The sequence below is a fragment of the Bufo gargarizans genome, chromosome 8, assembly GCF_014858855.1.
Source record: "Bufo gargarizans isolate SCDJY-AF-19 chromosome 8, ASM1485885v1, whole genome shotgun sequence".
Taxonomy (NCBI): Eukaryota; Metazoa; Chordata; class Amphibia; order Anura; family Bufonidae; genus Bufo; species Bufo gargarizans.
In genome coordinates, this window is record NC_058087.1 from 31,772,326 (window position 1) to 31,796,005 (window position 23,680).

General features: G+C 46.2%; 1 protein-coding gene across 5 annotated transcripts in view; it reads left to right on the forward strand.

Annotated features, from left to right (window-relative positions):
* LOC122945873 (tensin-like) overlaps window positions 1–23,680 on the forward strand; it is a 317,732-nt gene that overhangs the window by 102,201 nt on the left and 191,851 nt on the right. For all 5 annotated transcript variants that reach the window (XM_044305141.1, XM_044305138.1, XM_044305142.1 and 2 more), the window contains exon 2: window positions 11,322–11,436. In XM_044305141.1, coding sequence (XP_044161076.1) covers window positions 11,322–11,436 — 115 coding nt within the window. The remainder of the gene's footprint in view (window positions 1–11,321; window positions 11,437–23,680) is intronic.

Consider the following 23,680-nt stretch of genomic DNA (forward strand, 5'->3'; position numbering starts at 1 on the left):
TTAACTACTATAAAGGAGCAATGTAAATGTGGCCTCCTCATTTGTTGTTTCGGCACAGCCTCTTTTGGGGGCAGCAACCACTTTTCACTTGAATCCCTCTGTGTCATTCATTTGCTATACATGCTGTACGTGTATGTCTGTATTCTAATTTTATAAAGGACACATAATTGCAAATAATATCTGCATTTGGTGCAGTTGGATTTCTACATTCATAACTTTTTGTAGTAGTGCACAAAGTAACAAAAGTAAAACCTATACAGTAGTTACAATGTATTCCATGCAGCATATCAAGTCTCTTTGACCATTCAAAAGGTTGGCAGAATATTACATGTGTTTTCATATCGTGAAGTCTATAGCAGCCTTTTATTGCTGCAAGTCACAGTGTCACATATCTATAGATACGTATAGTTATGGGTTAGCAGTCAGTCACCTGAAGCAGCAGGATTTACATTTTCTTGTGAATTGCTCTTTTGCAAATTTCCATGAACTGGAAGAAAGGAATCTGTTCCTACATGGAAACTGTCAAGTAGAGAAACTTTTGTGACAGCTTTATTTTTATTTTGTTTCTAGGCTGTTCAATGGTAAATAAACATATGGATTGTAGAGTAAATGAATAATTAAACACCTGGGGTGGAAAGGGTTGATAAAAGGCAATCGGTTAAAAACCAAAACAGCAGCGCACAGATTTCATGTAATGTACTAAATGCATTCTGTGAGAACTAAATTATAATGTAAATACACTGGAGATCAAAATTAGAACAACTTACTATTTCCTAAATGACAAGGTCACTGCGTAGTCCTATTTTAAATTATCCAAACAGGAGTAAAAGAGCAGTATTATAGTATTATATTCTTGTACATAGGAGGCAGTATTATAGTAGTTATATTCTTGTACATAGGAACAGTATTATAGTAGTTATGGTCTTGTACATAGGAGCAGTATTATAGTAGTTATATTCTTGTACATAGGAGCAGTATTATAAGCATATTTCATGAGTTGTATATATTCTGAAGCAGTATAAAAAACTTAATTGAGATATTTGAAAAATATCTCAGATCAATATTTAAGAACACCTTTCGATTCCTCCCAGTTAAGCATCATTCACACGTTCACGTTCTTGCTCAAATCTGTGAGAAGGTGATCAGTGATGCCTCCGTGATGGATCTGTGTTGTGTCCGTGTGTCCGTTTTTTACCCATCCGTGTGTCATGTGTTTCACTGACACTGCACAGATTAAAAGTAATTTTTGAAAGCATCTCTTCCTAACGATCCATGAAACATGGATGGCATCCGTGGTTTTCCTGGACCCATAGACTATAATGGACATGATTGATCCGGGAACACGGACAAAATAGAGCACGCATCTGTGCTAAAAGCACTGAACCACGGACCGTGCTGAAACACTGATGTCTGAATACAGAAATTAAACTGAATGGGAACTTGTCCGTGGAGAACATGTACAGCACACATCCGTGAAACACTGACGTGTGAATCAGGCCTCATGCACACGACAGTTTTTTTTCTCGGGCCGCAAAACGTGGTTCCGTTGTTCCGTGATCCGTGGCCGTTTTTTCTTCCGTGGGTCTGCCGTGATTTTTGGAGGATCCACGGACATGAAAGATGAAAAAAAAATCTAAGTCAAGTTTGCCATTGAAATGATAGGAAAAAACGGACACGGATCACGGACACGGATCACGGACACGGATGACAATCTTGTGTGCATCCGTGATTTTCACGGACCCATTGACTTGAATGGGCCCGTGAACCGTTGGCCGTGAAAAAAATAGGACAGGTTATATTTTTTTCACGGCCTCGAAACACGGGTCACGGGCGCGGTGTAAAAACGGTGCACAAGCCGAGTTTTCTACGGCCCCATTGAAAGTCAATGGAGCCGCAGAAAAAAACTGAAAACGGCACAACGGCCACGGGTGCACACAACGGTCGTGTGCATGAGGCCTAAGGCTTAATGGGTTTTTATCTGCCACTCGGTGCTAATTTCCTTGGATATCTGACAAACCCTATTTAAATCGTGGCCATGAGTAAGAATACTTCTTGTGCTCGGAACGCAGAGGTCTGTACTAGGTTTTTACACTTTCCAGTGCTGGACCTTTTTTGCCCTTGTATAGTCCCAGTTCTAGGACGTCGGTCCTGCCGGGTCCCTGTGCACGGACGCGCGCTGACATATGTTCTCTTTACCAGGGCGCTGAGCTGCTCTTATTTTCTTCCTTGTTTATATCACTGACATTTAATTGGCAGCCTAACTTTCCAAGATGGTGGGACTGTGTAAAGTGACTGGGACCCTCCAGCAGCAGGTTGCGACCCTATCAGCCATCGCATGTGATTTCTAGAATATCACATCTTTATCCAATACAAAATCATTCCACCAAGAAGGCTGGTCGTCCACAAAAGACAAATGCGTAAGAGGACAGATTAATGCGGAGAATCTCAATGGGTACCTTGCTCGCCAGTTCAGCACTGAGCGGGGTAAGGACCTGTCTTGTCAGCGTCTCAATGTTTAAGGACATTCGGACTGAAAGCCCCCCCCCCCCCTGCAGTGACCAAACCTCTCATTATAGAAGAAATCCAGCTGTTGTAAAACTACAACTCCCAGCATCCTTCATTCATTTCTATGGGAGTTCCAAGAACAGACAAGCAAGTGTGCATACTGGAGGTTGTAGTTTCACCACAGCCGGCGTGCCGAACGTTGCTGATCCCTGGGCTGGACGAACCCTTGCTGAGGAGCGTGTGGTGTGGACCGAGGAGAAGTGCCCAACGTTCACGTCAGTGGGGAAAGGAAGTGTAATTCATTTGGGTCCAATGGGAAACATTATGTTCGTCCTAAAATTAGGGAAGGACTGAACCCAAAGTGTGTAAAGAAGTCAGTGAAAGGAGGAGGAGGACGTGTCGTGCAGCGGCGTACCGCCCATATAGGCAGACCACGCCGTTGCTATGGGGCCCGCGGCACAGGGGGCCCGGAGCGCATGGAAGGCCCCGCCCCCTAAGTCTGCTCTGCTGCACAGACAGTTCTCCCTCCTAACCCCACCCCCATCCTGCGTCGGGATGCAGCACAATGGCTCCTCCTACTTCCAGTCAACAGCATTGGTGGGTCCCCCGGCTGTGGAGCTAGGGGGAGACGTAAGCAGGCAGGTAAGTGTGCCAGGTATGTGGACGGGAGCAGACGGTGTATGGAGCCGTATCCTGCCCCTCTGCTGCAGAATCCGCTCTCCGCCGCTCCCGCTGTGGAACTTTCCTGTGAGCGGCCGCGCTGACTTCAGTCCGGGATGGCTACCTGCGCCTCCTGACTTGTCTGTGCGGGTTTTTCAGTGCGGGTTACTTCAGGCTACGTCTCCTCCTCCCAGCAGGGCTGGTCTCCTGCTCAAGTGCTCGTGCAGCCCCCTGGACACATCGGGCTGGGGCCCACCACTGGCACAAGGACTCTGTGGGGGGCAGGTGCCCACTGCAAGGGCAAGGATTCATATAGAAAGTGCCGACAGCAAGGGCAAGGATGGGGCAGGTGCCCACAGAAAGATCAAGGATGGGGGAGGTGCCCACTGCAAGGGCATGGATGGAGCAGGTGCCCACAGCAAGAGCAAGAATGGGGCAGGTGCCCACAGTAAGGGCAAGGATGGGGCAGGTGCCCACTGCAAGTGCAAGGATTCATATAGAATGTGCCCACAGCAAGGGCAAGGATGGGGCAGGTGCCCACTGCAAGGGCAAGGATGGGGCAGGTGCCCACACCAAGGGCAAGGATGGGGCAGGTGCCCACACCAAGGGCAAGGATGGGGCAGGTGCACACACCAAGGGCAAGGAAGGGGCAGGTGCCCACACCAAGGGCAAGGATGGGCAAGGTGCCCACACCAAGGGCAAGGATGGGGCAGGTGCCCACACCAAGGGCAAGGATGGGGCAGGTGTCCACTGCAAGGGCAAGGATGGGGCAGATGCCCACTGCAAGGGCAAGGATGGGGCAGGTGCCCACTGCAAGGGCAAGGATGGGGCAGGTGCCCACTGCAAGAGCAAGGATGGGGCAGGTGCCCACTGCAAAAGCAAGAATGGGGCAGGTGCCCACCTCTAGGGCAAGGAGCCACTGGGCAGGTTCCCACTGCAAGGTGAAGGACTAATATGGCAGGTGCTAATCGCTAGGGCAAGGATCTACAATTGCTATGTGTGGGCAATTTATTATATGGAGGAAGTGTGGGGGAAATAACCAAACGCCCCCTCCCCCCCCATCGCCGGATTCGTATGACAGGGGGATTTACTGGCAGCTGTGGGGGCATCAGGAGCGACGCGGGTGTCGGGGAGCGGAGTAAGTATGCCGTGCCTGGGCATTTTGGGAGGCATAATAGGGAGGGGGCAGGGGAGGAGCCATGGCAGATGGTGGGATGGGCCAGGGGTGGGTAGTGGGCGGAGTTAGGGGGCCCAATTCAAATTCCTGCTATGGGGCCCAATGACTTCTATGTACGCCCCTGGTGTCATGGTTTAAGCAATGAATTTAGCCTTTTACAGCAACATGGCAGTGAATGCAAATGTCCATCAGAACCTTCTTCGACCACACGTGGTTCCTTCCCGGCGCTCATCACTCAGCAAAACGGGTAAAGCAGTTCCCCGAAAATGAAAACATTGAAATAATGAACTGGCCGGCCCAGAGTCCAGATCTGAACCGAATAGAAAACCTCTGGAAACCCCATTGGCCACAAAGTTATGGCCAAGAAATCCACTAGAGTCACCGAAGTGTGGACGAGACGGGAAGAAGAGGGGATGAAGATCAGAGCCGAGCGGCGAGACGAGGCCTGGACCCTTCCCACTCATTGACTGCTGTAACCTTCCTCTGAGCCGCAGTCATTGATGCTCATTGTGTTTTCTGCAAAATAAAGGTTTTTTGTAGAAGCTCCTTGGTTATTTTGTGGAACAGTGTCTTAGTGGCCTGGTGCAGCCAGAACAACTTCAACAGCTGAGTAATGAAGATTCCCAAAAAATCTCTAATCTCCAGTGTGTAATGTATATTCAGTGGGACGTAACGGGTCAGCGGCAGATTTCCACATATCCGTATATATTTTAATACTGCACATAGAAAAGTGAATATATTATTTCTCCTATTATTTTACAGAATCGCTGGATTTTACATTTTCTGACTTTAATCACAGTTTTATAGGAATTAAATGAAAACCTTATGGTGAGAAGAAGATCTGGGCGGGTTACGGACTGATGCGTTCTTGTAGGAATCGTCCAAGTTTGGCTCTTTGTTGAGCAATCATAAATCACCATGATGTCCTGTGGCCATCTGGAAAATCCGAGCACACAGCGACCCGCCTTTGTATCATCGTAAAGAGTAACTAAACTTTTGTATACATGTTTGTTAACATGTCCCTAATGCCCTAATTACACTTTTTGTATTGTACTTTATTAATGGTTTTTGTATTTTTATTACACTTTTACCTCCCTGAAGGCCTCTTTCACACTGGCATGTGCACCCCGTGGTCCTGCTGCGGCCCACAAAATGCGGGCTGCGATGCACGAGCACAGTCCGTGGGGCAGCCGCAGCGGATCGCGGACCCATTCACTTGAATGGGTCAGCGATCCGGCCGTTGCGCAAAAAGATAGGACATGTTCTATCTTTTTGCAGAACGGAAGTACGGGACGAAACCCCACGGAAGCACTTCATAGTGCTTCCGTAGGGTTCCGTTACGTGGTTCCGTACCGCACCATTCCGCATCTCCGGATTTGCGGACCCATTCAAGTGAATGGGTCCACATCCGTAATGCTGAATGCCCACGGAACCTAGTTTTCTGTACAACGCAGACTTCTCAGCAGTTGTACGGAGAACACATTTTATCAATGGGGCTGCAAGCGCAGTGAGGACGGGCAGGAGCGCGCATTGCTGCTCCTGCCCTCGGAGGATTACTAACTCTTGGCATAGCATATGGGTGCCCTGTAACCATGTACTATGCCAGGATGAGCGGATGGGGCTCCTGCCTGTGCCCGCTCCGCTAACAGCTGACATGCAGTTCTCTTAGGCCTCTTTCACATGGGCGTCATGGATTTGGGCCGGATAAGATGCCGGTGCATCACCGGAAAAAGCGCGATTTTTCAGCCGAGTGCAAAACATTTTAATGCGTTTTGCACGCGCGTGAGAAAAATCAGCATGTTTGGTACCAAAACCCGAACTTCTTCACAGAAGTTTGGGCTTGGGATCGGTGTTCTGTAGATTGTATTATTTTCCCTTATAACATGGTTATAAGGGAAAATAATAGCATTCTGAATACAGAATGCATAGTACAATAGCGCTGGAGGGGTTAAAAAGTAAAATAAAAATGTTTTAACTCGCCTTAATCCACTTGTTCGCGCAGCCGGCATCTCTTCTTTCTTCAGGACCTGGGTAAAGGACCTTTGGTGACATCACTATGCTCATCACATGGTCCATCACCATGGTGATGGATCATGTGACAGACCATGTGACGAGCGCAGTGACGTCACCACAGGTCCTTTTCCTCCTGCACAGCAAAGAAGACGACAGAAGAGAAGCCGGGCTGTGCGAACAAGTGGATTAAGGCGAGTTAAATTATTTTTTCTTTTTTTTTAACCCCTGCATTTCTTATTTACTAAGCATTCTGTATTCAGAATGCCGATCGTCTCCTAGTAACCATGCGTAAAAATCATACCGCATCTGTACTTGCTTGCGATTTTCATGCAGCCCCATTCTCTTCTATGGGGCCTGTGTTGCGTGAAAAACGCACAAAATAGAGCATTCTGCGATTTTCACGCAACGCACAAGTGATGCGTGAAAATCACCGCTCATGTGCACAGCCCCATAGAAATGAATGGGTCCGGATTCAGTGCAGGTGCAATGCGTTCACATCACGCATCGCACCCGCGCGGAAATCTCGCCTGTGTGAGAAAGGGCTTAGGCTACTTTCACACTTGCGTTTCTTTTCTGACATTGAGTTCCGTCCTGGGGGCTCTATACCGGAAAAGAACTGATCAGTTTTTATCCCCATGCATTCTGAATGGAGAGCGATCCGTTCAGGATGCATCAGGATGTCTTCAGTTCAGTCATTTTGACTGATCAGGGAAAAGATAAAACCACAGCATGCTACGGTTTTATCTCCTGCCCAAAAAACTTGCCTGAATGCTGGATCCGGCATTTTTCCCCATAGGAATGTATTAGTGCCGGATCGTCCTTCTGGTCTGTGCACGTGCAGACCGAAAAAAAGGTGAAAAAAATAAATGCTGGATCCGTTTTTCACCGGAAAGACGGATCTGGCATTTCAATGCATTTTTCTGACTGATCAGGCATTCTGGGGAGCAGGAGCGCTTATTGCTCGCTGCGCTGCGGCCCCATTCATAAAATGTGTTCTCCGTACATCGGTGAGAAGTCAGCCGTGTACAGAGAAGTAGCTTTTAACATGCGCTTTATGGAGGGAAAAGTGTATTAAAAATACAAAATACATTAATAAAGTAGATTACAAAAAGTGCTATTAGGGACATGTTAACGAAAATGTATTCAAAAGTTTAGTTCCTGTTTAAACTTTGCTGTCACCTCACAAAATTGTGCTTATTGATAGTAAATGTCATTTATAATGTAAATGCGGTTAATACAAGACTCTTACTAATGTATTGTGATTCTCCATATTGCCTCCTTTGCTGTCTGGATTCACTTTTCCATCACATTATACACTGCTCGTATCCAGGGGTTGTGTCCACCCTGCAATCCAGCAGTGGTGGTCGCGCTTACACGCTGTAGGAAAAGCTGCCGGCCTATGCACTCTCCCACAGTCCCGGTCAGCAGAGAGGCCTTTTCTTATACTGTGCAAGCATGACCACCGCTGATGGATTACAGGGTGGTCGTATCCCCTGGAAAAGAGCCGTGTATAATGTGATGGAAAAGCGAATCCTGCCAGCAAAGGAGGCAATATGGAGAATCACAATACATTAGTAAGTGCCTTGTATTCACTTTCTCTACATGATAAATGCCGCTTGCTGAAGTGACACAACCCCTTTATGGCTGCGCAGAGATTTCTTCATGATGCACAAGGTTTATGTGTGAAATCACTGATTGACCTTGCTGAGAGATCTCCACAACTTGGACTCATTCATGATCGGAGCGCGGTCTCATTATCGACGCGCTGGTGATTCAGATAAACATTTTATAAGGTAATGCTCCAGGAACGCAACGGGCTGAGCGGACCCCTGCTCCGCCGCGGGTCCTTTTACAGTGAGGTCTTTCTCATTTCTGCTGGGATCCAGATGTCCTTAATAAAGGAAATCAGAACCAGATATCTTGGGTGGTCACAGACAGGACAGCGGAAGGGGGAAGGCGAATGAGGGGGGGGGGGGGGGGGGGGAAGGGGGGGTTTGTCCTGATGCTTTTTCAGATGAATCCTCCTGTGTGTGGAGCAGTTTCATTGAGGGAAGCTTTAATGCGATGCGGCGGCGGGCTCGGGTCCAGGTGCCCATGACACCAGCGCGTCCGCCCCTTCCCATTAATCAGGGCAGCGCCTGTCTATGTGTGACCAGTGACCTTACTATATATAATGACTCCTGGGGGCTGCAGGGCAGACACGAAAATAAACAGCACTCTTATAACTTGTGCACTTCAATTCTTCACCATTTTTTTAAAAAAGATCTCTTCTTGCTGTCAGTGAATGGAATTATTCTTTATATCCAGAGGTAGGAAGCCAGTACAGGCAATAACATTCGCATATGTTACAATTGTATCCAGTCTAGACAATCCTGTGCGATACAAGGAACCTGCACTCCAGACTGATGGGTCCTCGGGTGCGGACCCGTTCACTTCAATGGGGCCGCAAAAGATGCGGAGAGCACTCCGTGTGCTGTTCGCATCTGTTGCTCCGTTCCGTGGTCCGCAAAGAAAATATAACATGTCCTATTCATGTCCGCGCTTTGTGGACACGATTAGGCAGTTATATTAAAGGCTGTCTGTGCCGTTCCGCAAATTGCGGAACGCACGCGGACGCGGTTTGCGGACAGCAAAACACACAACGGTTTTGTTCATGAGGTCTAGGACCTATGACCGTATGTGTTTTGCGGTCAGCAAATTGCAGATCCGCCCAAAAAAAAAAAGGATGACGTCCGTATGGCATCCGTTTTTTTTGCGGATACATTGTATATGCCTATCCTTGTCCGCAAAATGGACAAGAATAGGACATTCTATATTTTTTGGGTGGAATGGAACCACGGACAAAGGACGCGGAACACAAACGGTTGACTGGCCGCATTTTTTAACAGCTCCATAGAAATAAATGGGTCCGCATCCTATCCGCAAAAAACCCCGGAATGGACGCTGAAACAAAATACGTTTGTGTGCATGTAGCCTAAGGCCTCTTGCACACAAACGTGTGCGCCCCGTGGCCGTGCTGCGGCCAGCAATGCACGAACACCCACCGTGGGGCAGCCGCAGCAGATCGCGGACCCATTCACTTTAATGGGTCCACGATCCGGCCGTTCCGCAAAAAAGATAGGACATGTTCTATCTTTTTGCGGAACGGAAGTACGGGATGAAAGCCCATGGAAGCACTCCGTAGTGCTTCCGTAGGGTTCAGTTCCGTGCTTCTGTTCCGCACCATTCCGTATCTCTGGATTTGCGGACCCATTGAAGTGAATGGGTCCGCATCCGTGATGCAGAATGCACACGGAACAGTGCCCGCGTATTGCAGATCCGCAAATGCGCTCCGCAATACGGCCACGGAGCGCACGCGTTCGTGTGCAATAAGCCTAAGGCCTCATGCACACGACCGTTGTGTGCATCCGTGGCCGTTGTGCCGTTTTCCGTTTTTTTTCACGGACCCATTGACTTTCAATGGGTCCGTGGAAAAATCGGAAAATGCACCGTTTGGCAGCCGCATCCGTGAGCCGTGTTTCCTGGGCGTGAAAAAAATATGACCTGTCCTATTTTTTTCACGGCCAACGGTTCACGGGCCCATTCAAGTCAATGGGTCCGTGAAAGAACACGGATGCACACAAGATTGGCATCCGTGTCCGTGATCCGTGGCCGTAGGTTTTAGTTTCATACAGACACTGGCCCCAATGCTATTATTACAATAGAGGGAGGGAGGGAGGGGGGTGCGCACACTGGCCACCAACGAGTTAACAACAGGGGAGGGGGGGCCCACTGGCCACCAATGAGTTAAAAACAGGGGGGGGGGTCTGCCCCCTGCTGCCTGGCAGCACCTGCCAGGCAGCAGGGGACAGTCATGTACACAGTTTTTTTGTATATTCTAACCTGAAGCGTCTCCATCACCATGGGAACGCCTCTGTGTTAGAATATACTGTCGGAAATGAGTTTCACGATGTAGCTCATATCCGACAGTATATTCTAACATAGAGGCGTTCCCATGGTGATGGGGACGCTACAAGTTAAAATATACCATCGGATTGGAGAAAACTCCAATCCGATGGTATAACAGAACTCCAGACTTTACATTGAAAGTCAATGGGGACGGATCCGTTTGAAATGGCACCATATTGTGTCAACATCAAACGGATCCGTCCCCATTGACTTGCATTGTAATTCAGGACGGATCCGTTTGGCTCCGCACGGCCAGGCGGACACCAAAATGACTTTTTTTTCATGTCCGTGGATCCTCCAAAAATCAAGGAAGACCCACGGACGAAAAAACGGTCACGGATCACGGACCCACGGACCCCGTTTTTGCGGGCCGTGAAAAAAAAACTGTCGTGTGCATGAGGCCTAACTCTTTAAATTTGGCCTTGAGAACAAGAACCATTCTATGGGAAGTAGTTTGCTGCCCTCTGCTGGTGATTAGGAGAACAGCATGTGCAGCTCAGGTCCTTCAGTGCTCCATGTATTTAACATAATGGACCTGCAACAAACAGTTTTATGGAAAAGGAGAGATATCAGCCCCATAATCAGATCATATTTTCAATGTTTCTGCAGAGAACATAGGAGCTACTATCATCCTGCACTCACAGTATATACATAGTCCAGCATTCAGTAATTAATTTAATTGAAGATGCCACGGTGCCTGCTTTACAACTGAATACTAACTCACTCCTAATGCATTACATTAGAGTACAATCTATTGCAGGAGTGCAGCTTAGCTATTATGGGCGCATATACCTTCATCTCCCAGCAGTTTCATAATTTGGATTGCAGCTCTGGTTGTGACTGGAGTCTAGAGCATGATTTAACTAAGATCCATGCACTATAGCCTGTTATATAGTGATAAGGGAATCATAAAAGTGGCAGATATTGGATCCCTGGTCCACTGAATGTTTGCTTTTGTTTTAAATTAAACTTTTTGGTACGTAATATTTTGACGTGATTTTCATGTGTCTTCTCACAGCCGGAAGATCTGGAAGGGCAGAACTGTCATACATTCAAAATAAAGAACTTTAAGAAGGTGAAGTCTTGCAGCGTCTGTAAGCAGGCCATCACCCGGGAGGGCAGCGCTTGTAGAGGTGAGTGAGACTGAACGGCGTCCACTTTATAGTGTTAGTAAAAACTAGTGTTGGTTGTGTGCTCGAGTAGAACACTTCCCGATGTTCTGGGCTGTAATGTAGAAGGTTGTGAGTTCAAATCCCTTCAGAAATAGAGGCTAAATTTAATTTAAACATATATATAAGTTTTTAGCCATAATATATTTACATATATTATTATATATTTAGTAAATATAATATATGTAAATATATTATGGCTAAAACATCAGTAGTAGTTTCCCACATATTATGCATTAATATATATCAGAAGTATGATTTTTTTTTATACACAGAGATATATATATTTAGTAATTAAAAATTTTGTACAATTACAAAAAAATATAAAATATATAAATTTAATTTAACCTCTATTTCTGAAAAGTTTCTGACGGAATCCGAACTCACAACCTTCTACATTACAGCCCAGAATGTTAACCACTAAACTATAGAGCTGCATGGCCAGTTACTTAAAATAAAAAAATAAAGAGACTTCTGCTGTATAGGAATACTTACTACTAAAGTAAGTATTCTTACTACTAGTAAGTATTCATATACAGCAGAAGTCTCTAATCTTTATTTATTTTTTTAGTAAATGGCCATGCAGCTCTATAGTATAGTGGTTAATATTCTGGGCTGTAATGTAGAAGGTTGTGAGTTCGAATCCCGCCAAAAACTTTTCAGAGATAGAGGCTAAATTAAATTTAAATACAGTGACTCGAGCACGCGTGATATTCAGCCGAACACCGCGAAGTGCCGAGCATAGCAATGCTAAGCCGAACTAGTGTTCGGCCGAGCATGCTTGCCCAACACTAGCAAAAACTTTAATGGAGCCATCTAGGATTAGAAAAACATGGTCACTTTCTTCCAAAAACAGCTCCTATGAGTGATAGTGGAGCTGTAATACCAGGCACAACCCAGGTGCAGGGGAGGCGCTCTTTACTCTTTTGTCTGAAGTCTCTAAACCTGGCAATCAGTTACTTTGATATAATAGCTTCCAAGCTTCAGCGGAAAACTGCGAGCTCTGCTGCATCAATCTCTGTTCAGACGATCAGTTGTTGTAGATTAGACCGGTGACTGCATCGAGAAAATGTCCAGAAAATTGACCTTAGAGGGATTTGCTGTTTTCATGTAAAGTAAGTTTAATTATTTAATAAAATGTTTTGCAACTTTTGAAAATACTTTTTTATTTCAATTTCTTGCCAATTATACGCACGTCACCTGAGGCCAGTGATTGGCTGCAGCAGTCACATGACCATGGATGGTTTATTCAATTTGGAAGTCCCCCCAATCCTCCCCTATGACCGATTCCCCTCCTCCCTTCATCTCCCTGTGATTGTCTGCATCCATCTTGTTACTGATCCTGGTTATTCCAGGTGGGAAGGATCCTCCCAAACAGGTATAATATTACCAGTTACAATGTAGCCATCGACATTCCACAGTCTCTCCTCCTGTGCGCTCCGCTCCTGCACACGAACATATTTTCTTTCGTTTTTGCGGATCGTATTCGGAACCATTTATTTCAATGGGTCCGCAAAATAAACACAAGTTAGGCCTCATGCACACAACCGTTGTTGTGTTCCGTTCCGCAAAATGGGGTTCCGTTGTTCCATGATCCGTTTCCATTTTGTTTCCGTGTGTCTCCCTATATTTTTGGAGGATCACCAGACATGAAGGAAAGTAAAAAAACAGTCTAAGTCAAGTTTGCCATGCAAATGATAGGAAAAAAACGGACGCGGACGCGGATGACAATCTTGTGTGCCTCCGCATTTTTTCACGGACCCATTGACTTGAATGGGTCCGCAAACCGTTTTCCGTGAAAAAAATAGAACAGGTTATATTTTTTTGACGGACTGGAACCACGGATCACGGACACGGATGACAAACGGTGCATTAGCCGAGTTTTCAACGGACCCATTGAAAGTCAATGGGTCCGCAGAAAATCACGAAAAATGGAACAACGGACACGGAATGAAACAGCGGTCGTGTGCATGAGGCCTTACTCTTACGGACTGTTCTATTAAGGGCCAGCTGTTCCATTCCGCAAAATAAAGAATGCACACGAACGTCATCCGTATTTTTTGCGGATCGGTGTTTTGTGGACCACAAAATACATACAGTCATGTGCATGAGGCCTTGGTGTACAGCGTGTCTCATGTACCTCAGCTATGGCTGCTCTCAGGAATACATACTTTGTAATTTATCTTTGGAGATAATCACGGTGTGGTGAACGCCAGAGAGCGATATACATGGCACCCAGAGCCGGACACACAGGTGTGTATGAAAGTGTTAGGAGAGGGAGGAGACGCCATGAACAGACAAGGTGGCGCCCGGGGAGCCTGTGTGACTGGCAACAATACCTGGGCTTGTCATTGAAGGTGATGTGGCGCGGAGGTCACACGTACTCAATGCCGGGTCCCTGCAGGTAATAATAGCCACTGTGTTGATGTTGTGAAGCTCAGGAAGTCTCGTATCAGGAAGTGATATGAACCAGCGCCAGGGAAATACTCAAGATCACAAGCATTTCATCCAGGCGGGCAAAGTTCAGGTGTGTAATAGCGATGCCCAGGAAACAACTCAAGTACCACACCCTGAGCCACGCTACCAGCCACACTCATATATACGGGGTACAGGACAATGACACTGACACTTGGGGTACAAGATAATAACACTGACACTCGGGGTACAGGATAATGACGCTGACACTTGGGGTACAGAATAATGACACTGACACTTGGGGTACAGGATAATGACACTGACACTTGGGGTACAAGATAATAACACTGACACTCGGAGTACAGGATAATGACACTGACACTGGGGGTACAGAATAATGACTCTGACACTTGGGGTACAGAATAATGACACTGACACTTGGGGTACAGGATAATGACGCTGACACTTGGGGTACAGGATAATGACACTGACATTTGAGGTACAGGATAATGACACTGACACTGGGGGTACAGGATAATGACACTGACACTGGGGGTACAGGATAATGAGACTGACACTTGGGGTGCAGGATAATGACGCTGACACTTGGGGTACAGGATAATGACTCTGACACTTGGGGTACAGGATAATGACACTGACATTTGAGGTACAGGATAATGACACTGACACTTGGGGTACAGGATAATGACTCTGACACTCGGGGTACAGGATAATGACGCTGACACTTGGGGTACAGGATAATGACTCTGACACTTGGGGTGCAGGATAATGACGCTGACACTTGGGGTGCAGGATAATGACACTGACACTGGGGGTACAGGATAATGACACTGACACTGGGGGTACAGGATAATGACGCTGACACTCGGGGTACAGGATAATGACACTGACACTCGGGGTACAGGATAAAGACTCTGACATTTGAGGTACAGGATAATGACTCTGACACTTGGGGTACAGGATAATGACACTGACACTTGGGGTACAGGATAATGACGCTGACACTTGGGGTGCAGGATAAGAACACTGACACTTGGGGTACAGGATAATGACAATGACACTTGGGGTACAGGATAATGACACTGACACTTGGGGTACAGGATAATGACACTGACACTTGGGGTACAGGATAATGACACTGACACTTGGGGTACAGGATAATGACACTGACACTTGGGGGACAGGATGATGACACTGACACTTGGGGGACAGGATAATGACACTGACACTTGGGGTACAGGATAATGACACTGACATTCGGGGTACAGGATAATGACACTGACCCTTGGGGTACAGGATAAGGATAATGACGCTGACACTCGGGGTACAGGATAACGACACTGACACTTGGGGTACAGGATAATGACACTGACACTCGGGGTACAGGATAATGACACTGACACTTGGGGTACAGGATAATGACACTGACACTTGGGGGACAGGATAATGACACTGACACTCGGGGTACAGGATAATGACACTGACACTGGGGGTACAGGATAATGACACTGACACTTGGGGTACAGGATAACGACACTGACACTTGGGGTACAGGATAACGACACTGACACTTGGGGTACAGGATAATGACACTGACACTTGGGGTACAGGATAATGACACTGACACTCGGGGTACAGGATAATGACAATGACACTTGGGGTACAGGATAATGACGCTGACACTTGGGGTACAGGATAATGATGCTGACACTTGGGGTACAGGACACTGATATTTGGGGGGCAGACTTTATAAATGTACAGTGCATTCGGAAAGTCCTCAGACATTTTTACATTTTGTTATGTTGCTCCTTCTGCTAAAATAAAAATAAAATCAAGTGTTCCCCGTCATTTGTCCCTCAATCCCACATAATGAGAAAGTGAGAACATTAAAAATGAAAAACTAAAATTCCACCTGGACATAAGTATTCAGACCCTTTAAACTGACACGTGACATTTGTCTCTGGGGTCTCCCATTTCTCTGGATCATCTCTGAGATGTTCTACACCTTGACTGGAGTCCTCTGTGGTAAATTCTGTGGATTGGACCCAATGGAACATCTCTGGAGAGACCTGAAGATGGCTGTCCACCAACGGCCCCCATCCAACCTGACAGAGCTGGAGAGGATCTGCAAAGAAGAATGGACAAAAATCCCCAAATCCAGGTGTAAAAACCTTGTGACATCATCTCCTAGAAGACAGGAGGCTGGAATCACCAAAGGGGCTTCAACTAAAGGCTCATTCAGACGACAGTCTGTGTTTTGCAGTCCACACACGGCCGGCCCTATGATAGAAATGCCTATTCTTGACATATTGCGTACAAGAATGGACGTGCTCTATCTTTTTTGTGGGGGCCGTGGAACAGAAGTACGGATGTGGACCGTGTTTTTCCTTTTCTATAAATTAGCTAAGATTTCTAACCTTCTGTTCTCACTTTCTCATTATGGAGGACTGAGGACAGACTGATGGGGGAACTGGAATTTTTATTTTATTTTAGCAGACAGTAAAAAAAAGAAAAAGACTTTCCGAGTGAAGTCTATGTGAATACAGAGCAGGGTGTCAGGCAGTTGTTGGCGCCATTGTACCCGGCAGTGGTGGGTAATGATCGGCCTCCTCTCTCCAGGACGTCACTGACTTCTATGGAGAGGAGATACTTGGCTTCTGCCCTGTAGTTCTGCACTTCACTCCTCGCCTCTCCCTTGAGAGGAGACCAGATACAGTGAGGAACAGAAGTATTTGAACACCCTGCGATTTTGCAAGTTCTCCCACTTAGAAACCATGGAGGGTCTGACATTCACATTGTAGGTGCATTCCCACTCTGAGAGACAGAATAAAATAAAATCCAGGAAATCACATTGTATGATTTTTAAAGAACTTATTTGTCTTGCTCTGCTGAACATAAGTGTTTGAACACCTGAGAAGATCTGTGTTAATATTTAGTACAGAAGCCTTTGTTTGCAGTTCCAGAGGTCAGACGTCTCCTGTAGTTCTTGACCAGGTTTGCACACACTGCAGAAGGGGTTTTGGCCGACTCCTCCACACAGATCTCCTCTAGATCTGCCAGGTTTTGGGGCTGTCGCCGAGAAACACAGAGTTTCAGCTCCCTCTAAAGATGTTCTATTGAATTTAGGTCTGGAGACTGGCTAGGCCACTCCAGAACCTTGATACGCTTCTTACGGAGCCGCTCCTTGGTTATCCTGGCTGTGTGCTTCGGGTCCTTGTCATGTTGGAAAACGCAGCCACGACCCATCTTCAATGCCCTGACTGATGGAAGGAGGTTTTTGCTCAAAATCTCACAATAAATGGCTCCATTCATCCTCTCCTTAATACAGTGCCGTCATCCTGTCCCCTTTTCAGAAAAGCACCCCCAAAGCATGATGTTACCCCCCCCCCCCATGCTTCACAGTAGGGATGGTGTTCTTGAGATGCAACTCATCCTTCTTTTTCCTCCAAACACGACGAGTGAAGTTTAGACCAAAAAGTTCTACTTTGGTCTCATCTGACCACATGACTTTCTCCCATGCCTCCTCTGGATCATCCAGATGGTCATTGGCAAACTTCAGACGGGCTTGGACATGTGATAACTTGAGCAGGGGAACCTTCCGTCCAATGCATGATCTGAACCCATGACGGCATAGTGTTCTACCGACAGTGACCTCTGAAACTGTGGTCCAGCTCTCCTCATGTCATTGACCAGCTCCTCCCTTGTCATTCTGGGCTGATTCCTCACCTTCCTTATCATCAGTGATACCCCAAGAGGTGAGATCTTGCATGGAGCCCCAGTCCGAGGGAGACTGACAGGCGTCTTTAGCCTCTTCCATTTTCTAACAATTGCTCCAACAGTTGATCTATTTTCACCAAGCTGCTTGGCGATTGCCCCGTAGCCCTTTCCAGCCTTGTGAAGGTCCACAATTTTGTCTCTGGTGTCTTTTGACAGCTCTTTGGTCTTGCCCATGGTAGTAGTTGGCGTCTGACTGACTGTGGGGTGGACAGGGGTCTGTAAAGAGCTCAGACAGGTGCTACTAAGTTAGATTAATGAGTGGAGTAGAGGTGGACTTTTTAAAGGCACGGTAACAGGTTTTTGAGAGCCAGAATTCTTGCTGTTTTTCAGGTGTTCAAATACTTCTGTTCAGCCGTGCAAGACAAATACATTCTATAAAAATCGTACAATGTGATTTCCTGATTATTTTTAATTTTTTTTAATAAATCCTGTCTCTCAGAGTGGGAATGCAGCTACAATGTGAATTTCAGTCCCCTCCATGATTTTTAAGCGGGAGAACTGGCAAAATCGCATGGTCTTTAAATACTTCTGTTCCTCACTGTATGGCCTCATGCACATGACTGTTGTTTTGGTCCGCATCCGAGCCACAGGTTTTGCGGCTCGGATGCGGACCCATTAACTTCAATGGGGCTGCAAAAGATGCGGACAGCACTCCGTGTTCTGTCCGCATCCGTTGCTCCGTTTCGTTTGCAGTCCACAGCACGGGCAGCACACGATCAAGCCCCGAGGCTAAAAAAAGTGAGATTAGACCTGGATTATGGCACATTTATTATCTGCAACATTTGGAAATATTACTAAAACGTTGCAGTCTACGCCAGGCACCCCCTGGTATCTTTTTTTTTTAAGACTAAGCAATACGACACAATGTAGTTGCACCAAATAGAAGACTGTGCACCATTTCATAAATTTGGTGCAACCACACAATGCAAAACCAGAATTAAAAGAGAGATGAAAACCGTCTGAAATGATTAACAATGTCTATTTGGCATCAGGGATCTGGTCTCCATGAAGTGAATGGTCTCCTGGACAGGGGCCGATCATCATCCTTCTCTGTCTTATGTGGAGCAAAGGCAGAAAAGTGAGTCTCTGACAAGTTTCTTTGTTCTGCAGATAGTTGGTGCTGCAGTTCTGGTTTTCTCCACTAGATGTCACTGTTTCTCCTATGATCCTGATGAGCGCCAATCCTCGGTGATTTGGAGATGATCATAGATGCTAATCTGGGGACACAAACAAAGTAATGGCTTGTACTGGTAACCAGTGTGATGATTGATTCCGACCAGTTCTAATCAATTACATGCGATGGAAGACACTTCACAGATTCTTAGAATTTTTGGGCTGATGGTCATGAAATTCCAGTTCTGAAAAAAATTGACAACATTCCCCGGTTAAAATCTGCACAAAATGCAGAAGAGATTTTTTGCTTTTACTTGTCTTGTTGAAATCTTCTTCTCCATCCAGTTCAGAAGCTAAACCTAGAATTAAAGGGGCTGGATCCCACCAACATGTATCACCTATCCTTATCCAAAGGCTTCCCGTTCTCATGATTGATGGGGCTCCCAGCAGGCGGACCTCCCGCCATCACACATTTATCACCTGTCTCCCTTTAAGGCAGGGTCCTTTTAAGAAAGCAGTGCATTGTGGAAGCTCAGATGACAGTTATACTGTCACATGTCAGACAGAGGGGTGGAGCTAAACCTCAGCCTGTTTCCAAGGGAAGCAAGCAGAATTGTGAATGCAGCTCTGGATGTGAATGAAAAAAAAAAAGACGTGAAATAAAATACTGGAAATAAAAATAAAATCAGCACAGGAAACTTTTTAAAGTATAGATTTAATTTTTAAATGTCATTACTCATTACAGAAAAAAAAAATAAAACGTCAATTCTTGCTGTGATTTCCGTGAACAAACCGTGGCCACGTGGGGGTTAAATCCACGTGCAGCTCTGCAACATGTATAAATGCAAATCCGCTGTGGAAATCTGAGTGTGTTTTAGTTTTTTGACACAAATTCCTCAGCAGATTCTTCTGACGGAAGAAAAAATCCACAATGTAAGGCTACATGCACATGACCGTATGTGTTTTGCGGTCCGCAAATTGCGGATCCGCAAAAAAAACAAATGACGTTCAGTATGGCATCCGTTTTTTTTTTTGCGGATCCATTGTAATAATGCCTATCCTTGTCCGCAAACTAGAAAAAAATAGGACATGCACTATTTTTTTGGAGGGGCAACGGAACGGACATACTGATGCGGACAGCACACAGTGTGCTGTCCGCGTTTTTTGCGGACCCATTGAAATAAATGGTTCCGCATCCTATCAGCAAAAATAACGGAACGGACACGGAAACAAACAATGTTCGTGTGCATGTAGCCTAAAGCTGTCATCAGGCTGAGCTCTCTGCCTCTGGGTCCTTCCTGACCTCCTCCTGTCAGAGATCAGAGGTCCCCGACCAGTTATACTCGGAACCCCGATCATCTTTAATTGGAAGTCAAAAATATTAATAGATTAAATGGACAGAAAGACAAAATAATGGAATTCAATTTTCAGGTAAACTTGAAACATAGTTTTTTTTAAAGTTGATACTTTTCTGGGGATAAGTGGTAAGTGTCGATTGATGATGTCAGCTATTAAGTAACTCACTTTCCTAATCAACCTTTAACAGAGCATCTGTCAGCATGACCAACCCTATTACACCAGACATACCGCCTGGTAGGGTTGATCCTGCTGATTAAAACACTATCTTAGTTTTGTTTTAAGCTTGTACCACTGCAGAGATATAATTGCTTTTAGATTTATGAAAATTAGTCCATTGGAGCACCGAGGTTGGAGCACCGAGGTTTGAGCACCGAGGGGTTGGCTGTAGCGCTAGGAGCACCACTACAGCTACACCCTGGTGCTCAGTACACTTCTCCTTCTCCTTTCATTGACAATGCAAGACATCTCGCCTTGCCCTGTCTATTGGCACATGCGCTGTGGCTTTCAAACTCTGTGTCTGCGCTCTAGACTTCAGCACAGATTCACAGTGCGCAGGTGCCGATGACATCATTCCACCCGAAAGCGCTCCTCCTTTATCTCTGAAGGTCTCCACTTCCAGGTGGAGTGATGAGTTTGTGGGCCACAGCGCAGGAGCCACGAGATGACTTGTCAATCAAATGGGAGGGAGGAGTGTATGGCGCACTGGGGCAGAGCTGTAGCCGTGCTCCTGCCCCTACAGCCAGCCCCTCGGTGCTCCAAATAACTAATTTGCATAAATCTAAAAGTAATTATATCTCCGCAGTGGTGCAAGCTAAAACAAAAAAATATATATAGCAGGGTCAACCCTACCAGGCAGTATGCCCTCGTTAACAGGCTTGATAATGCTGACAGATGCTCTTTAATAGAAGTAGTTTGGCTGCTGCCTGAGGGGTGGCAGTCACACCCAGGCTCTGGTACCACCTCAGGGGGTCCAGTATAGTAAATGGCAGGTGGGGGCCCAGTTTCAGATTTTGCATTGGGGCCGAGGCGCTTGAGATGTTGCTGTGGTCATGCTCCTGGTGATGGAGAGGGGTGAGCTGAAGACCAGGGCTATAAATCTCCATAATGACTGAGGAGATGAAGGAATGTGAGAGGGAAAGGGGGAACCTGGCAATCCGGGAATGTTCTGTTTACAGATCCAGCTCAGTCACTTCCAAACAAGGCCTGGAAGGAGCCGCTGCTGCACAGTTCCCTCCACATCGCCCTTTATGGCTTGTTCATCAGACTGTGCTCACTCTTTAACCCCCGTTCTGCTGGAGCCCGCTTCTGACGGGGCCCACCGTAAGGCGTCTTACCTCCGATTCTTGGAGGTTAACGCGCCCTCCGTGCAGCACCCACCAAGACTTAGACGTGGGGATGAGCGAATTTCATATTTTGAAGTTCGTGTTGTGGTATTTACTAAATTGCATTATGGATTCCGTTACCACGTTATGCATTCCGCCATGGAATTGCGTAACGGAATCCATAACGCAATTCAGTAAATACCACAACACAAACTTCAAAATATGAAATTCGCTCATCCCTACTTATAACATTCGCCATGATGAAAACAGCTGCAGCAAGGAGAAATTTGGACGGAATCATATTTTGTGATACAAAAAGTCCTTTTGGGACACAGAATTTAGTTTTGTGACAGTTTGGTTTAATCTGACTCCATTCTTGTATTTTCATTGTATCTTTTGTAATTTGTAACAGATTACCGCTATATTTTTGTGGCAGGGAAGAATTTCTGCAGCAAACCCGAGGCACAATCTGCATTTGTTACATGGCGATTTGTCTCAGATTTTGCGGTGGATTTGCTGCAGATTCCACTCTCTGCATTGCTGAGTGTTGGCGAATCTGCAGAATACTTGGGCCTCATGCACACGACCGTTGTTTTATTCCGTGTCCGTTGTGCCGTTTTTCGTGATTTTCTGCGGACCCATTGACTTTCAATGGGTCCGTTGAAAACTCTGCTAATGCACCGTTTGTCATCTGCGTCCGTGATCTGTGGTTCCAGTTCGTCCAAAAAATATAACCTGTCCTATTATTTTTGCGGAAAACGGTTTGCGGACCCATTCAAGTCAATGGGACCGCTAAAAAACACGGAGGCACATAAGATTATCATCCGCGTCCGTTTTTTTCCTATCATTTGCATGGCAAATGTCTTAGATTTTTTTTTTACTTTCCTCCATGTCTGGTGATCCTCCAAAAATTAAGGAAGACACACAAAAATAAAAACGGATCACGGAACAACGGAACCCCATTTTGCGGAACGGAACACAACAACGGTCGTGTGCAGGAGGCCTTATTCTGTATGGATGCACCCTAGGGTACAGTACTAAGCTCACACAGGATTACTTACACTGATACATTGTAACAAACCCTGCAACCATGTGAGCAGAACTAGCCCACGACAAGTTTTAAATGAAAGCAAGCATGTTGCCATTCACTGACAAGAAGCAGGGATCTTGACAATGGCAAGGAATTATGACTGGAAGCCTATGCAGCGATTAAGATTTTTTACATGGACATGCCCTTTAAGTGGTGTCTTTTGTTATATTTTATCAGATTCATATAGCTCTGTGCATTGGGAAGCCTGGATCATGTGACACAACGGGCGCAGCAATGGCCGTCACTGGCCGCTTGCCCATTAAGTGCGGCGGCCTCTCCCGTACGGTTTCTTTCCTCTCCGCGGGCCGTTTCCGCACCCTTAGACCCAGCAGGGACGGCAGGAAGTTCGTATTGTCACAACCTAAATGGACTTTTCCTCCCTAGTGAAAGATCGGAAAGTGAGCGCGCGGCTCGGAGAAGCTGGCAATCTTGATAACGCCGCTTATCCATCGCTGGCCAGAGGGTGACCTCACCTTTTAACCCCTTCTGTACTGCAGATGATTGAATCTCCTGAAAGGATATAATGTGTGTAAGGGTCCAAATTGTGGATCCGCAAAACACGGACATCGGCAATGTGCGTTCCGCATTTTGCGGACTGCACATCGCCGGCACTCTCATAGAAAATGCCTCTTCTTGTCCGCAATTGCGGACAAGAAGAGGACATGTTCTATTTTTTTTGCGGAACAGAAGTGCGGATCCGGAAGTGCGGATCTGCGGATGCGAACAGCACATTCCGACCCTATTGAAAATGAATGGGTCCGCACCTGTTCCGCAAAAACCGATGTGGAATCCATATGCCTTCCATTTCCGTATTTCCGTTGTTCCGTTCAAAGATAGAACTTGTCCTATTATTGTCCGCATAACTGACAAGGATAGGACTGTTATATCAGGGGCCAGCTTTTCCTTCATCCGTATTTTTTGCGGATATGTTTTTTGCGGACCGCAAAATACTGAAAAAGCCATACAGTCGTGTGCAAGAGGCCTAACTAAAAGGCTCAGAAAGTCCCGGGGTTTCAGGTGGTTGGATACATTGTATCACAGGAGATAAATATTCCAGATTCCAAAGGAAATATTTCAACAATGTGAATAAGGATTGTGTCACAGTTTCCGG